The sequence below is a fragment of the Hyla sarda genome, chromosome 2, assembly GCF_029499605.1.
Source record: "Hyla sarda isolate aHylSar1 chromosome 2, aHylSar1.hap1, whole genome shotgun sequence".
NCBI classification, from domain to species: Eukaryota; Metazoa; Chordata; class Amphibia; order Anura; family Hylidae; genus Hyla; species Hyla sarda.
The window spans coordinates 187,076,472-187,094,869 of NC_079190.1; the positions used below are offsets into that span (position 1 = coordinate 187,076,472).

At 41.4% G+C, this 18,398-nt stretch overlaps 1 protein-coding gene across 3 annotated transcripts in view; it reads left to right on the forward strand.

The window, feature by feature from the left end:
* The window catches only part of VWA3B (von Willebrand factor A domain containing 3B), a 185,906-nt gene that overhangs the window by 130,888 nt on the left and 36,620 nt on the right, over positions 1–18,398 (forward strand). For all 3 annotated transcript variants that reach the window (XM_056555914.1, XM_056555912.1, XM_056555913.1), the window contains exons 28-29: positions 6,055–6,149; positions 6,830–6,989. In XM_056555914.1, coding sequence (XP_056411889.1) covers positions 6,055–6,149; positions 6,830–6,989 — 255 coding nt within the window. The remainder of the gene's footprint in view (positions 1–6,054; positions 6,150–6,829; positions 6,990–18,398) is intronic.

Genomic DNA, 18,398 nt, shown 5'->3' on the forward strand with positions numbered 1-18,398 from the left:
TCACATCCCCTTAGAACAATCCCACCTCCTGCTGACTGCCGAATGAAAATATATGGGATCAGGAAGAAATTACACCAGCGTTTATGACTGCTTCGACAAAATGTGCAGATTGAAAACCACTGCTGCATTGTTTATGTACTGTACATAAACAGCAACAAATACAACCCAACCACTTCAGATCAACCTTTTCTGCCTCTCTTTATCCTACAATATAACTGGTTGGCAAATTGAAGCAATCTGTGGAAGTAACCAGCATTAAAAAAATCTTCTTACAGAAATACATTGCAGAATATACACTGAGAAACCTACACCTTTCCTGTATTATGATATTGCTGTGTATACTGTATGTTTACTGTAATTCTGTGGATGGATTATTCTTTTTTTTTTTAGGTAAGTGCTATCTTGGTCATGTGAATATTACATTCTCAACAGCAGTTACATTTCTAAACCAAACCTATCCTTTAATCATCTTTTGCAAAGAGTAGTGCTGTATATGTGCTGGTGTATATTACTTGTACAGAAAAGAAATAGAAGATGATTCAAAGCAAAAAGCATTATAAACTTATCAAATATAACAAATCATGAACATCATTTGTTGTGTTTTTGTATGTTAAAGGGGTACTCCGGCCCTAAGACATCTTATCCCCTTTCCAAATGATAGGGGATAAGATGTCTGATCGCGGGGGTCCTGCCTCTGGGGACCCCCGCAATCTCTAATGTCTTAGGGCCAGAGTACCCCTTTAAAATGAATGTTATCCCTGTACTCCATCCTGCCTCTTTTTATTATACAAGGGTGATTCACAAAGGTCAGTGCAAAAGTAGAGGCTTGTAGTTAAAGTAACAGCTTGAACAATGGAGTTCATATCCAAGCATACGCTGACATGACTTTGGACAGAAGTAGACTACCGCCTAGAAATTTGTTGTGTCACCAAAGGAAATCAATTTAAATATGTGCAGTGTAGTGTATAGATAAAACTTGGATTAATAGCATATCCTTTCATGTTAACTGCTTAAGGATGCAGGGTGCAAATGTACACCTTGCACATGTTCCCGGTCTATAAAGCGCACTCAAGAGCTGGGAACACTTCATAGCCGGTTGGACCCATGGTTTATGCCCGACATCACCAATCAGGATGATGTCTGGCGTTAACACCAAAGACCCTGCAATCAAACCATTGGCAATTAGCTAAGGAGAGCTGATTGGGACCACAGCGGCGAGGGCCCCTCCCTACCTGCCTCCAAAAGTGCAGGCAGTCTCAGCAGCCTGCCCTAATGGAGCGCCGATAACACTGATGCATGTAATAGTTTCCTATGGGGACAAGAAATATTGATAGAAATTGATAAATTGTAAGAAAAAATATATATAAATATCCCTTTCCTAATACAAATTTCAATCACCCCCTTTTCCCATTTTTTAAATAAAATAACATTGTGAAAAATAAACATGTGGTATCGCCGCATTTATAAATGTCAAAACTATTAAAATATAACATAAATTTTACTGCATGGTCAATGGCATAAATGTCCACAAAATACCAAAGTCCAGAATTGCTTATTTTGGGTCACTTCATATACCAGAAAAAAATTACAAAAATTTGTTAAAAGCCCCATCACAACAAAAATGCAAAAAATTAGCCCTCCTTACAGCCCCATATACGAAAAAAATTATAGATATAGATACCTCCATGGTTTACGAAACAAACGCACGCTAGATTAAAAATTCCATAGGAAATAAAAGTCGGCGACTCACCAATCTTCTTCAATCTTTATTAATACTCACATAAGACGTTACAGGAGAGGGATGATGTGAGGGGGGTACAGCAGGCAACGGTGGCCGTTTCTCACAGGTTAGTGCTTCATCTGGCCTATAGGCCAGATGAAGCACTAACCTGTGCGAAACGACTACCGTTGCCTGCTGTACCCCCTTCACATCATCCCTCTCCTGTAACATCTTATGTGAGTATTAATAAAGATTGAAGAAGATTGGTGAGTCGCCGACTTTTATTTCCTATGGAATTTTTAATCTAGCGTACGTTTGTTTCGTAAACCATGGAGGTATCTATATCTATAATTTGGTAGAAAATTTGGTAGAAAAATCAGTACTTTTTACTGTATGCAGAAATTGGGGGGGGGGGGGGGGGAACTGTATCACTTCAGCTTTTTATGCTAAAACCCAACATTTTCACAGCAGAAGCAGACTACAGACTGATAGCTCTTGTGTCAACATATTCTAATTTAACTCTATGACTTTAGGCTTCTGAATTATTCATGCCATTTAGATTAGCAAAGAGGCATTATCATCATCAGCACTGCCTAGTTGTCAGGTACTCCTGAATATCTCATAGAGCTTCTATTGTCACATCTCTTAGCTAAATTATATCATCTGTAGTGAAAAGATGTTCATTCTTGAAGGTATGCATTAACATAAATGGTTGGAAATTACATGAAATACAGAAGTAAAGTTACACTCACAGTAGCTCTTTCTGCAGAAAATATGCAAAACAGTAAAGCATTTAGATATATTTGAATCAAGTATTATGAAAACATGGCAAGTGCCCGTGAGGATTGAAGACTATGAAAACAATACAGAGGAAAGATTTTACCTAATGTCATTCAAGTGTGACTACGTGGAGCTCTATCTTTATAGCTATTTTACATGAAGGACTTTTGTCAAGGACATTCTAGTGCATTCCGTGCCTGTCTTTTTATTTCCATGGAATGTAATCTGCATTGTAACAACAGGACCCAGACTGTCCTGATCTTTAGTAAGATCATGGACAGCAGGCAACATGGCATTATTTTACTTTTGCCTGCAAATGCCCTGTAGACATGGATCTATTTTGCAACTGAAGCTATTTCTTACTTGCCAGTACTAAGTAGAAATAGGTTGGGTATGTTAGCACTTTGTTCACGATGCACTATAATGAATAAATTCTACAGTAGCTGTATGCTGATAATATATAGTGTATTCTCTTAAATGTACTTGGGTCCCAGTGTTTTAACTGTTTGCAAAATGTATACAGAACAAGTAGGAGGTAAATAAGAATGAAAAAAAATATTTTTCTAGCTTTATTCTGAATTAACTATTGTAAGGATTTCTCCCTGGGGATAGCTCTGGGATAGTCCTTGACACAGCCACAGGACACAATTCTACATTATTCAGCAGGCAAATAACAGTTATTTATGCAAGTCTGGCTCCACACCAGCTTTATAAGACAGGTTGCAGGATAAATAAAAACATAACACAGGAACAAACAAAATCCTAGACCATCAAGTCACTAACTAAACAACCCAGCGTGCCCTGACTATCAACTGGAGGGCTTTTCCCTGCCAGTTAAAACATAAGTTTCCTGCAACCTTTTACTCACTGTTCACATACAGCGTTTGCAGCCTCTTGCTGTGTGTACTAAGACTCTTTGTCTTGTCCACTTCACTGTTGTGGGTGTCACTCACAGCCCTGGCTGTGTGCTCCTCGCAAGGACCCCTGCTTCCCCCCAAAGCCACCTTGCTATCTTCTGGGAAGAGCCCAGACTATTCTGTTATTCTGTTCCCTTTCCTTATATCTAGACTTCCCACATTTCTGCTGGCCTCATTATTAGGCACCTGATGAGCATCTCTGCTAGCTCCGCTAGGATAAAGGACTGGGAAAAACACCCTTTCATTGCTCTCAAACCTGCCTCAATGCCACACTATTTATTATGGACACCTTTAAAAAAAATTGTTTTTTTCTCGCTCTGTACTTGGTATGGTTCAAAAACATTTTCTATATAGGTCTGTTTTATGGGCTTATAGTATCTTTCTAAATGGCAGGATATTTCTAATAAAGATTATTTAAAAAGTTTCTACATTTTGCATTCAGGAAACAAACCAAACATAGGAAAATCAGTGTGAAGATGTCTATAGCCTTAAAGGCATGGTCTAACTACATACTTGATATTAAATCAAGAACTCATTGAACATCTGGTCAGCTGTATATGTTTTTTAAGCTTCCCCACTTAAAAGAGGTGCTCTGGTTATGTAGAACTTATCCCCTTTCCATAGGTTGGGGATAAGTGTTTGATCCGGATGGGGGGAGGGAGCCCCAGTGCTCCGTGTTAAGAGAAAGGCCCGTTCTGAAGACTGCAGGGGGTCCCAACAGTCACACTCCCCACGATCAGATACTTATCCCCTGTCCAGTGGATTGCCATCCATATTATGATAGAACTGTGTCATAAATATGTTTTTTATAGTTAATGCAGTTTACCATCTTTGAGAAGACTACCCAAAATTGAAACTAATCTTCTTTGAGGGTGATCATTTCAAAGAACATATCCAGTATACTGTACATTATAAATGGTGAACTGAAAATCTGCATCAGGGAATCTGATCACATTACAATCTTTCATTTCATCATGCATATACATTTAAATGCATCAAGAATGCATTGAAACATATCACATGACATACACAGAAACTTTCTTTGGTAAAATGTAGTACAAAAGTGCACACTTTTTGCTTTTTTTATTTGTGGTATGAAATAACTTCATACAAATTAGAATAACAAATTATACCCATTGTATATACTTTAACATACAATTTTTAAAGGCATGTGCAGTAACATGATTTTAACTCGGTTCCACGACCAACGTTTCATGGATAGACTTTACAAGAAACAAATGTACTTTTTTTTTATGTGAAATTAAAAAAAAAATGTATTAAATCATGTGCATAAAAGTTTTTCTTATATGTTTTGTCTTCATACTAAAGGTGCATTTATAGTTAACAACCACTTAAAGGGTACTCCGCTGCTCAGCGTTTGGAACAAACTTGCGAACGCTGGAGTCTGGAGCTCACGCCCCCTCCCATAGACTTGCATTGAGGGGGCGGGGTCATGGCATCACGAGCTCCCGGCGCCGACTCCAGCGTTCAGAACAGTTTGTTCCAAACGCGGAGCAGTGGAGTACACCTTTAAAGGGTAGCTCCCACCATCATGTTTTATTTTTTTCCTGCCCCTGCCTATTGCCCTTCCATCCCTAACACCATCCCTGCCTTTATTATTATTTTTTTACTATTTTAAAAATGGCATTTAGTCTGCCTGGTAGTGTGCTCACTACCAGGTAGACTTCCCCAGCAGGCACCACGTCACTGATGCCTGCTGGGGGCCAACTTCCGCCCTTAGTTCTCCTAACAGGGTGCCTCCAGCTGTTTCACCACTACAACTCCCAGCATGCCCTGGCATCTACTGGCTGTCAGGGCATGCTGGGAGTTGTAGTGGGGAAACAACTGGAGGCACACCGTGATGCCACACATCCCGCTCCCCGCCGCGCAGCCTGCAATCCCCCCCCCCCCCGGCCCCGTTGCGCCGCTCAACTCCCTTCCCCCCACCCCTTAGTTCACCTATTCAGTGTCCCTCCAGCTGTTTCCCCACTACAACTCCCAGCTTGCCCTGACATCTATTGGCTGTCAGGGCATGCTGGGAGTTGTAGTGGGGAAACAACTGGAGGCACACCGTGATGGCCCATCCCACCGCGCAGCCCGCAACCCCCCTGGCCCCGATGCGCCGCACAACCCACTACCCCCCTCCCCTCCCCCCGCAAAAACATTCAGTAACAGACACAACATAGATAATCTTACCTGTCGCCGGGGCCTGCCAGGGAGCCTGCGCGTGTCCTCTTCCTTCAAAGTGCTCGCTCCCGCCTGTCTGATTGACAGGGGGGAACGAGCACCGCCTTGAATGAATTCCGACTCGTTGCCATACTTCAACAAGCCGAAATTCATTAGTGACGTCACTGCCCAATGCATTCGGCCACTAGGAGGGCGACCCCTAGTGACCGAATTTAAGAGTGATTTTAAACTGTTTTAAAATCACTTTTTTTAATTAAAGTATATTAGAAATATGTTGAAGTACTATAACATATCATTTTTTTTTATTTCATGACAGTGCCCATTTAAATGGCTGAATAGCATTTTAACTGCCACTACTTTAGCAACAGCAGCATGACCATGTGTGCAGAACGCACTGGTATGTACCCTCCAATCCATTCCTTACTGACACTAATACTAGTTCTCCTACAGAAAGAAATCTTTTACATGAAAACATTCTCAATAAGCTGGAGGACCTAGCCTCGCAAGTTACTCAATATCAAAATGAACAAAAGGAAAATAAAAAGGTAAATGTCCAAAAATAAGCCTATTTTTTTTTATTCTCCTTTTTTAAACATTACTGTAATAACATCATATTCTAGACATTGAATGACCTGATTAATTCTGCCCATGCTATAGTAAATTTTTTTCATAGAGTCCATATGTATTTGGGATCAGGAACAATATGTTTAAAGGACAACTGCAGCGGTATGACACTTATCCTCTATCCACAGGATAGGGGATAAGTGTTTGATTGCGGGGGGTCCGACCGCTGGGACCCCCTGCGATCTCCCTAACGGGGCGCCGCCATAAGCGCTCATGGTGAGCGCTAAGGCGCGTAGCATCGACCTAGAGGTCGACAGTGACGCCCCGTCTCCTCCCCTTCCCCATACAGTTCTATGGGGGAGCACGAACGCTGCCTCCCCGCCTCTCCCATAGAGATGTATGGAGGAGGCGTGCCGGCTGCAACGTCATGCTGCAGCCGGCACGCCCCCTGCACGGGACAGCCGCGGCCCCATACAGGAGATCACAGGGGGTCCCAGCGGTCGGACCCCCCGCTATCAAACACTTATCCCCTATCTTGTGGATAGGGGATAAGTGTTAATCACGCTGCAGATGTCCTTTAAATTAATTTGAGAGATAGTTATTACATTTACAGTAGTTATTACACACTTATTTTTCTCAGTTTACCTTATCTGTTAACTAGGCAATACAGGAATACATCAGAGAACTAAAAGAACATCACTCTCACCAAGATACAAGTGACCTACAAGAAGAAGCAAAACACACTACAAAAAAGAAAATCAATTTACTTGAGCAGCTAAAATGGCTGATACCCATTAGAAACACAGAGAAAGAGAAGAATGGTAAGCATACACTTTTTGTCCAGCTAAGTGAACTGCCTCTTAAGTATGGTGAATGTCACTATTGATTTTGCTGCCAGTGTTGAAAGAAAAGTAGATTTGGAATAAAAGATAGGAAAACAGTACTCTGGCACGTCACTGTGAATGTCAATAGCCCCATTACATAACCTAGAAAACACCGTGTAGGTAAAATGTGTTGCTTACACAACCTATTGACATATAATCTGTAATACCTTTTAGTACTGTATCTTCCAAAATACCAGACGTGTCCAGCTTAACTAAAGGTGTAAATGCTGATTGGCTGCCACATGCCGCTTCAGCCATCAGCCTGTGTGTTTTTCACCCTTAGAACCTAAACCTCTGCAAATAAATGCATGTATTAAATTTTACAATTATGGATAGTTTTCAACTGCACAAGTTCTTAAAGGGGTTATCCACAATAAGGTGTTTTTAGTACGCACCTGCCAGACAGTAATAGCCATGCTTCGGAAGGATCAGTGCTTGTGTTGGGGTTAAATGGCTATGTTGTGAGATTACCATAAAGCTGTGGCTATCTCCTGTTGTTGAGTTTGTTCTCTCAAACTACAAATCCCAATACATAGTTCCTTGTTTGTAAGTGTGAGGGAATTTTTCTCCCTCCCACATATCAGCCACCCCACCCATTGAAACACACCTGTTCTGCCTTTAGTGCAATAGACCAGTGTTTTCTGACCAGTGTGTCTCCAGCTGTTGCAATTTTTTGCAGAATGATCTCCCACCCAGTGGTTGTTCCACCTATTAAAGCAAAGACAGGCTCCCTCTGAACACCTGACTAGTGAGGAAATGTCTCAGCCTCAGTGAAACCCCTGTCACACACAGTTGCAGACACTATATTATGAATTACACTAACTTTACAGCTCCTGTAGCATAATCAAATAAAAAAAATCCCAGAATACCCCTTTAAATGCATATGGGCATAGTCAAGTAAGGGCAGCTGATCATCAGCCGATCACCGGTCATCAAAAAATATTTAAAAAAAAAGGAAAACACTATACTTACCCTTCAATCACCCGCTCTTGTTCATCTCCTTCCGGTCCCCTGATGCTTCTGCCTTTCTTCTGCTTCCAATACGAGAGCTCAGAGCAGGACCTTTTGGGTCAGCCAATCACTGGACACAGCAGTGTTGGGAAAAGACAGAAGCATCAGGGGACTAGAAGGAGCCAAACAGGAAGCTGCAGTGGACCAGTGAGGGACTGGGGTAGGTAAGTATAGTTTTTTTTCCCCCCCATTTTTCAGAGGCCCCAGCAGCATACAAAATTTTCTGTAAAACACTGGAATGCTGCTGTAGGAAAACAATTATTTTATCTAATGACATGTTTTTCCTGATTAAGTAGAAAAAATAATGGAATCACTTTATGTTGGGAAAAATTTATAATATTCTGTATCATGCTAGTTCCAGCTTTCTCGGAGAGCAGTTAACAGTTTAGTTCTGCAGGATGGCGCCTTGTCATGAAAATATCCACAATCCATTTTCTGCTGATTGAGATCTGAACAGTCTGCTGGTCATGTCATTGAGTTGATACCCTATGCCTTCCCTAAAGAAAAGCTTTCTCGCTCATTTTTGTTATTATCCTAAAAATGTCTTTATCATCACTGAACCTATATTCTGTTGATGGGCTTTGAAAAGTGTCCAAAATTTCTATGTACACCTGAGCATTGACTTGTTGAGGTGATGATTATGATTTCCCCTGGCCCTTTATCAGATATGCAGCCCTATATCATAAATGAGTGGAGAACTGTTTTCCTCAGGTAGTCATGTTTGTATTTTTCATTAGAACAACACCAGACATAAGTTCTAGCATTCTCACCTTGGCCAGTGCAGATTGGTCATTCATCGCTGAATATCACCTTCATGCAATCCTGCACACTCCATGACTCTTCTCTTTCGCCCACTGTAACCTTGTTACCAGACAAATCTTTGGTGGTAAATGTGGACTATTTTTGGTGCTCATTATGACAGACACATTTATTATCATTGTGTGCCAAAAATGGTTACTTTTTCCAACTAATACACATTTTTCTTGTCCACATATCAAAAAGTGGACAATGCCACCTGAGTTTCAGACACATATATTAAGTCAATGGACAAAAAGTAAAAGTATTTTATGGTGCTTTGTACCATAAAAGAGAATTGGTGGAAAAATGCACGTTTGTACAGCAGGCCTCTTTTTGATATGGGCAGATTTTGGAGCACAAGGGGATACATTTTAGCACACAACCTGATGGAACAAATTTACTAAAGATCATGCACCTTCATATTAATTTGTCCCAAATTTAGTCTTCTGTATCTAAAATACCACCATCGGCAAATGATACAATTTGAATACATTTTCTCCTTTGTTTTTAATTTTCTGTCCTGGTGTGGGGATGTCTTCAGAGGCAGCTCTAGACTTTTTGGGGTCTTAGGCAAAAATCAATCATGAGCCCCCCCCCCCCCTGATACTGATACTAACACCGCTATACACAAACTAGTATCACTACTAATAACACTATGCAAGAGACAAATAATTCCACCACACCATGACCACAACCATTACCACCATATAGGGACGGGATAATACCACCATACTGATACTAACACTGCTATAAACAGACCAGTATCAACAATAACGACACTATACAAGAGACAAATAATTCCACCACTCCATGACCTCTACCATTACCACCATATAGTGACGGGATAATACCACCATACTGATACTGACACTGCTATACACAGACCAGTATCACCAATAACAACACTATACAAGGGTCAAATAATTCCACCACTCCATGACCACTACCATTACCACCATATAGTGACGCTATAATACCAACATACTGATACTGAATAACACCACTATACACAGACCAGTATCACCAATAACAACACTATACAAGAGACAAATAATTCCACCACTCCATGACCACTACCATTACCACCATATAGTGGCGCTATAATACCAACATACTGATACTGAATAACACCACTATACACAGACCAGTATCATCAATAACAACACTATACAAGAGACAAATAATTCCACCACACCATGACCTCTACCATTACCACCATATAGTGATGGGATAATACCAACATACTGATACTGAAGAACACCACTATACACAGACCAGTATCACCAATAACAACACTATACAAGGGTCAAATTATACTGCCACACCATGACTATACATTACCACATATACTGACAGGATAATACTACCATAATGATACTGAATAACACCGCTATACACAGACTAGTATCACCAGCAATACCTTTATACAAGGAATAAATAATTGTACCACACCATGACTATACATTACCCCCACATAGTAATGGAATAGTATTGCCATGCTGATTCTGAATTAACCACTGTACACAAACGTTAGTGACCTCAGCTCTACACAGGCTCTGAAGACCATATAAGTGATTACATACAGTTACATCTGGTGACGTCTTTTCTTATTGGAGCCATTCACATTCCTTTTTCTTCTCCATCCAGCCCAGACCGTCATGTCTATTTTTCCATCCACAACTCATCTCCACATAACCTGCCAGACAAACATTTTAGGCTCTGTACTTTTACAGGAACTCTCTGCCAGAGGAAGTGGTCATGGTGAACTCAATGTAGAAAGGGAAAAAGGAAAAAAAGACACGCACGCCTAGTGAAGTATTGTTAGACAAATTCAGTTAAAAGAAGCAAGAAATTCACTCACCCTATAGTGTTACGCTCAGAGCACACCTATATTCACCTGTAGAGTAGATATCAACGGTCCTGCAGCTCGCAATCCCTCCGATCACTGGCCTCAGTCGATTGGTAGTAAATAGATGCAATGGGTAAAAGAAAAGGGGGATATTTTCTGCAGCGCTGGACCATGTAGATCAAATGAGACTAAGCTCTAATAAATGGATAAAATTACGTTTTATTGTAGCACATGCAATGTGTTTCCAGCCTGGACAAGGCCCTTCATCAGGACAGTGCATGTTACATAATGAAAGCAGGCAGGTTTTTATAGATACTCCATGTGTACATAGAAAGGTCATATCAATTAAGCAATTCACCAAGGCTCTTAGGGGACAGCCCACAAGAACCTTGCGTAAGGTAGCATGCTTATAGCAACATATTACATTAGTTAAAAAGAGAAAAACAGGAAAACATTCACAGTTACACAAAAATATTTATAAAATATTAAAAAGTTATGAGGTAGAACTTAAAAAAGGCAATTTTTATAGAAGTGACATGTCAGAAGTACTAGCCGCACATACACACCTGTTCCCCACTGGTTCCTAATAAGGATGTTCGCCAGTGTGTGGGGGGAAGGGTACGGGTGAAGAAAAGAGCGAAGAGCTGTGGATGTGGCGAAGTTGAGAGTAGGTGGAGCTACACAAGGTCCATAGAAGGCTAAGCGGAATTCCTATTACTTCTACCGAGCACTATAATAGCAGTGATGGGATTTGAAATGGGCGGAGCTACCCTGTAGTCAGGGATGTGAACAAAGATCGCAAAAGTCGATGCGGGAGCGCTATAGTAGTAGCGGTGTTTGAGGTAGGCTGAGCTACATCATTAAAAAGGAAAACAGACCAGTAGCAGAGCGCTATGCTTTTGACAAGGTAAAAAGAGTAAAAATAGAATTACCGGGGTCACAACGCTATAGATATAGAAATACATAATGTTTAAAAGTCACTGCAATAGCTATGTGCAAATAGCAATATTTAATTGCCTATCAAGGCTCTAAAAGGCATTTAGGGATTTTTTTCAAAGGTAGGGGGGATAGTATTATAAAAGTCAAAGATAATAAGAGAATAAATACCGTAGGTAATATACGAACAATATGATGTATACATATTTATAAAAAATGAAGGGTATCAATTATGATAATATTCACATTAATACAAGGTAGGATAATGTTATGGATATGTGTTATGAGAGGATGTAGGTATAGTTGGCATAAATGGTATGTGAATGTTAGTTATAGTATATATATATATATATATATATATATATATATATATATATATATATATAATGGATTAACAATTATATAGAAGAAGTTAGGGATTGTTGAGAAATAGAATTTAAACCAGGATAGTCTCCGATATTTCATTGAGCCCTAAAGGGGCTAAGAAATGGATTTTATAAATCCAAAACACCTCTAAGGGTTTCAAGGCTTCAAATCTGTTGGAGAGGTGTTCAGGCACAGAATCTATTGGTATGATGGAGTATGTCATGTTTGTATTTTTCATTAGAACAACACCAGACATAAGTTCTAGCATTCTCACCTTGGCCAGTGCAGATTGGTCATTCATCGCTGAATATCACCTTCATGCAATCCTGCACACTCCATGACTCTTCTCTTTCGCCCACTGTAACCTTGTTACCAGACAAATCTTTGGTGGTAAATGTGGACTATTTTTGGTGCTCATTATGACAGACACATTTATTATCATTGTGTGCCAAAAATGGTTACTTTTTCCAACTAATACACATTTTTCTTGTCCACATATCAAAAAGTGGACAATGCCACCTGAGTTTCAGACACATATATTAAGTCAATGGACAAAAAGTAAAAGTATTTTATGGTGCTTTGTACCATAAAAGAGAATTGGTGGAAAAATGCACGTTTGTACAGCAGGCCTCTTTTTGATATGGGCAGATTTTGGAGCACAAGGGGATACATTTTAGCACACAACCTGATGGAACAAATTTACTAAAGATCATGCACCTTCATATTAATTTGTCCCAAATTTAGTCTTCTGTATCTAAAATACCACCATCGGCAAATGATACAATTTGAATACATTTTCTCCTTTGTTTTTAATTTTCTGTCCTGGTGTGGGGATGTCTTCAGAGGCAGCTCTAGACTTTTTGGGGTCTTAGGCAAAAATCAATCATGAGCCCCCCCCCCCCCTGATACTGATACTAACACCGCTATACACAAACTAGTATCACTACTAATAACACTATGCAAGAGACAAATAATTCCACCACACCATGACCACAACCATTACCACCATATAGGGACGGGATAATACCACCATACTGATACTAACACTGCTATAAACAGACCAGTATCAACAATAACGACACTATACAAGAGACAAATAATTCCACCACTCCATGACCTCTACCATTACCACCATATAGTGACGGGATAATACCACCATACTGATACTGACACTGCTATACACAGACCAGTATCACCAATAACAACACTATACAAGGGTCAAATAATTCCACCACTCCATGACCACTACCATTACCACCATATAGTGACGCTATAATACCAACATACTGATACTGAATAACACCACTATACACAGACCAGTATCACCAATAACAACACTATACAAGAGACAAATAATTCCACCACTCCATGACCACTACCATTACCACCATATAGTGGCGCTATAATACCAACATACTGATACTGAATAACACCACTATACACAGACCAGTATCATCAATAACAACACTATACAAGAGACAAATAATTCCACCACACCATGACCTCTACCATTACCACCATATAGTGATGGGATAATACCAACATACTGATACTGAAGAACACCACTATACACAGACCAGTATCACCAATAACAACACTATACAAGGGTCAAATTATACTGCCACACCATGACTATACATTACCACATATACTGACAGGATAATACTACCATAATGATACTGAATAACACCGCTATACACAGACTAGTATCACCAGCAATACCTTTATACAAGGAATAAATAATTGTACCACACCATGACTATACATTACCCCCACATAGTAATGGAATAGTATTGCCATGCTGATTCTGAATTAACCACTGTACACAAACGTTAGTGACCTCAGCTCTACACAGGCTCTGAAGACCATATAAGTGATTACATACAGTTACATCTGGTGACGTCTTTTCTTATTGGAGCCATTCACATTCCTTTTTCTTCTCCATCCAGCCCAGACCGTCATGTCTATTTTTCCATCCACAACTCATCTCCACATAACCTGCCAGACAAACATTTTAGGCTCTGTACTTTTACAGGAACTCTCTGCCAGAGGAAGTGGTCATGGTGAACTCAATGTAGAAAGGGAAAAAGGAAAAAAAGACACGCACGCCTAGTGAAGTATTGTTAGACAAATTCAGTTAAAAGAAGCAAGAAATTCACTCACCCTATAGTGTTACGCTCAGAGCACACCTATATTCACCTGTAGAGTAGATATCAACGGTCCTGCAGCTCGCAATCCCTCCGATCACTGGCCTCAGTCGATTGGTAGTAAATAGATGCAATGGGTAAAAGAAAAGGGGGATATTTTCTGCAGCGCTGGACCATGTAGATCAAATGAGACTAAGCTCTAATAAATGGATAAAATTACGTTTTATTGTAGCACATGCAATGTGTTTCCAGCCTGGACAAGGCCCTTCATCAGGACAGTGCATGTTACATAATGAAAGCAGGCAGGTTTTTATAGATACTCCATGTGTACATAGAAAGGTCATATCAATTAAGCAATTCACCAAGGCTCTTAGGGGACAGCCCACAAGAACCTTGCGTAAGGTAGCATGCTTATAGCAACATATTACATTAGTTAAAAAGAGAAAAACAGGAAAACATTCACAGTTACACAAAAATATTTATAAAATATTAAAAAGTTATGAGGTAGAACTTAAAAAAGGCAATTTTTATAGAAGTGACATGTCAGAAGTACTAGCCGCACATACACACCTGTTCCCCACTGGTTCCTAATAAGGATGTTCGCCAGTGTGTGGGGGGAAGGGTACGGGTGAAGAAAAGAGCGAAGAGCTGTGGATGTGGCGAAGTTGAGAGTAGGTGGAGCTACACAAGGTCCATAGAAGGCTAAGCGGAATTCCTATTACTTCTACCGAGCACTATAATAGCAGTGATGGGATTTGAAATGGGCGGAGCTACCCTGTAGTCAGGGATGTGAACAAAGATCGCAAAAGTCGATGCGGGAGCGCTATAGTAGTAGCGGTGTTTGAGGTAGGCTGAGCTACATCACTAAAAAGGAAAACAGACCAGTAGCAGAGCGCTATGCTTTTGACAAGGTAAAAAGAGTAAAAATAGAATTACCGGGGTCACAACGCTATAGATATAGAAATACATAATGTTTAAAAGTCACTGCAATAGCTATGTGCAAATAGCAATATTTAATTGCCTATCAAGGCTCTAAAAGGCATTTAGGGATTTTTTTCAAAGGTAGGGGGGATAGTATTATAAAAGTCAAAGATAATAAGAGAATAAATACCGTAGGTAATATACGAACAATATGATGTATACATATTTATAAAAAATGAAGGGTATCAATTATGATAATATTCACATTAATACAAGGTAGGATAATGTTATGGATATGTGTTATGAGAGGATGTAGGTATAGTTGGCATAAATGGTATGTGAATGTTAGTTATAGTATATATATATATATATATATATATATATATATATATATATATATATATAATGGATTAACAATTATATAGAAGAAGTTAGGGATTGTTGAGAAATAGAATTTAAACCAGGATAGTCTCCGATATTTCATTGAGCCCTAAAGGGGCTAAGAAATGGATTTTATAAATCCAAAACACCTCTAAGGGTTTCAAGGCTTCAAATCTGTTGGAGAGGTGTTCAGGCACAGAATCTATTGGTATGATGGAGTATGGATTTTTTATATCCCGATGGGCTGAGGCACAGTGTCTTGATAAACTATGCATTTGAAATTGTATTCTGACATTGTGATGATGTTTATTCACCCTGTTCCTTAATTTTTTTGTGTGGTAAGGCCCACATATTGTAGGTTACAGCAGCATTCAATGAGGTAAATTATGTATTCTGTATTGCACGTAAGATGAGATTTTAGTTTCGCCGGTGGTGTTTGACTTAACCTCTTCAGGTTTAGTCATTCTGCATCCTTAAGGACGCGGGGCGTACAGGTATGCCCGTGGGGATTTCGGTCCCCGCCGCTAGTCGGGCAGGGACCCGACCGGGATGCCTGCTGAAATCATTCAGCAGGCATCCCAGCTCATCGCCGGAGGGGGTCCTGAAACCACCCCCCCCATGTTGCCACAGATCACCGGTAAATACAAACTGGCGATTCCGGGTCATGGGGGTCATGTGTGACCCCATGACCCGGATAAGGATGATGATCAGTGGTGTAATATACACCACCAATAATCATCAGTACTGTACTGGGAGGTGGCAGTGTCAGGGATTTATCACTGTTCAGTGTTTTTTGGCTGTTCAGGCGGGTGCATTTTTTCTGGGTTAAGCATTTTATTATTTTATTTTTCGGGTATTTTGTGTGGGGGTCCAGTGTATATGCCACCAGCCACTGTTTTGGGCTGAGTGGCCAGACCCCCCACTGACTTCTGCACCCCCTGCCGCCACTAAGCGCAAATCAGTGCGTACACCACTGATTAGGTAAATGTTTGGGGTTTTTTTTTGGCACAGGGCTTTTTTTGCGCTAGAAGTCGATTTTTTTTTCCTTTTTAGTTTATATTTTTTTCTGTTAGGGCGGGTTTAGTTAGGTTAGGTTAGGGTGGGTTAGGGAGGTAGTCTAGCACCACACCCCACTACACACAGCACATACTCAAATAAAGTTTTCCTCACACACATACACACCCCCATCCCCATTAGAGTAGGGAAATGGCCCGCATATGCCATACATGCCTCCGACACTGAAAGCACTCATACTAGTCAAGCCCCCTGCCAAGTTCACAGGTGCCCCGTACTGGAGAACTTGTCTGGACTCAGCCAGCGAACCACGATCCCGTGATTCCTGAGTTTGTTGGCGACTCAGTAATCAAGATTGACATCATCGGGTTCACTGAAATAGACTTTTCTCTATCTGCTCCATTGGGGGACACAGACCGTGGGTGTATCTTGCTGTCTCTAGGAGGTGTGACACTATAGTAACAAAAAAAGTCGGCTCCTCCCAGCAGGATACACCCACCTTCAGGCTCTGAGCTAGTCAGTTTAAGCTTAGTGTCTAATGAGGTGGACATGGGCTGGATTCTCCAGTCCAGGTCTTCTGTTTTTTATTTTCCTAGTTAGGGACGTGTTAGTTTTTTTATTCCATTTTCTTTTCCGTTTTCAGGTGGGGACTCAGGGACTGAGGTTCCCTGTTTCCCCATTGCGAGTGAGGGGGCACAGACATTGCGTATATGCGCTGTTAACCCCCCCTCACCAACGGTCAGCGCCTGGGTGGTACCTCACGGGTCCGGGTCCCCCTATGTCTCTGCTCGCCTCGCTCGCGCATAGCAGCTAGGCGTGATGCGGGGACCATAAGCTAGCTGAAGACTTCACTGAAGACTCCATTAGGTAAGTTCTTCTGACTGAGGTAAGTACTTTCCCCCCTTTTTTCTCCAAAAGTATGGACTCGCAACCTCTGGAGACCCCCTGTTTTTGGCCCACCTTCAGTTTTATGGGGCTGCATTTTACAGGGGCTGATTCTTTTTATTGGGGAAGCAGTGGCACCTAAGGGGGCATATATTACAGGGCACTTTACTTCTGGGGGCACTTAATTTTACTTTCACTTTTTAGGCCGCCCGCTCTGTTCCCCCGAGCGCTATGCGGACTGGACATGGCGCTCGGGACAAGGAGCGGGCGCCATTACAGTCCTTCTCGGCCGGTCTTAGCTCCGCCCACAGGGCTGGGAGCTTCCAAGAGCGCGAAGCAGCCTCCAATCAGTGCCGTGGGCGCGATTTTCACTACGTTGGGGGGGTGCCTTACTTCGGGCACGCCCCTCCCTTTCTATTGGCTGGTCTTTTTCAGTCTCCTTAGCTGCATGGAGTGATTTCTCACTGCAGCTGACAGGGGACACAGACCAGGGTGAGAAGGCTAGTCCCTCTCTGCATCTCTTTTTCCACCATTATGTCCGCTCCCAGAGCTGTTCCTCTCTCTCTCTAGTCAGAAACCTGGAACATCAGTAACTTATTATGTTGTAGCACTGTAATACAAGATGTCTGGCTCTGCTGAGCCCCCTTGCCCTGCCTGCTCCACTGCTCCCCCAGGGTCCCGCCCCCCCAGTCATCTGGGCACAAACGTCGCTCCTCCTGAGGACGTTCTCGGATTCGCCGCTTTGCCACGCCAGAGCTGCGTATCCGGTCAGTTTCGCCCCCCTCCAGGATTGCCTCTACCCATTCACTTCCCCTGGTCAACTGGTGGACGAGGCTCCCGAGCCGGCATCTGACTCAGAGGACCGCTCGGACTCAATTGCAACGGTGAACTCATTGGTGACAGCCATAGGAGACAACCTTCATCTAGAGGACCCAGGATCTTCGGATCCAGAAGTATCCTTTCATCGTGCTAAGCCAGCACCTCAAAGGTTCAGCTCTCACACTGACTTTGACGATATTCTGGAATCTGCATGGAAAC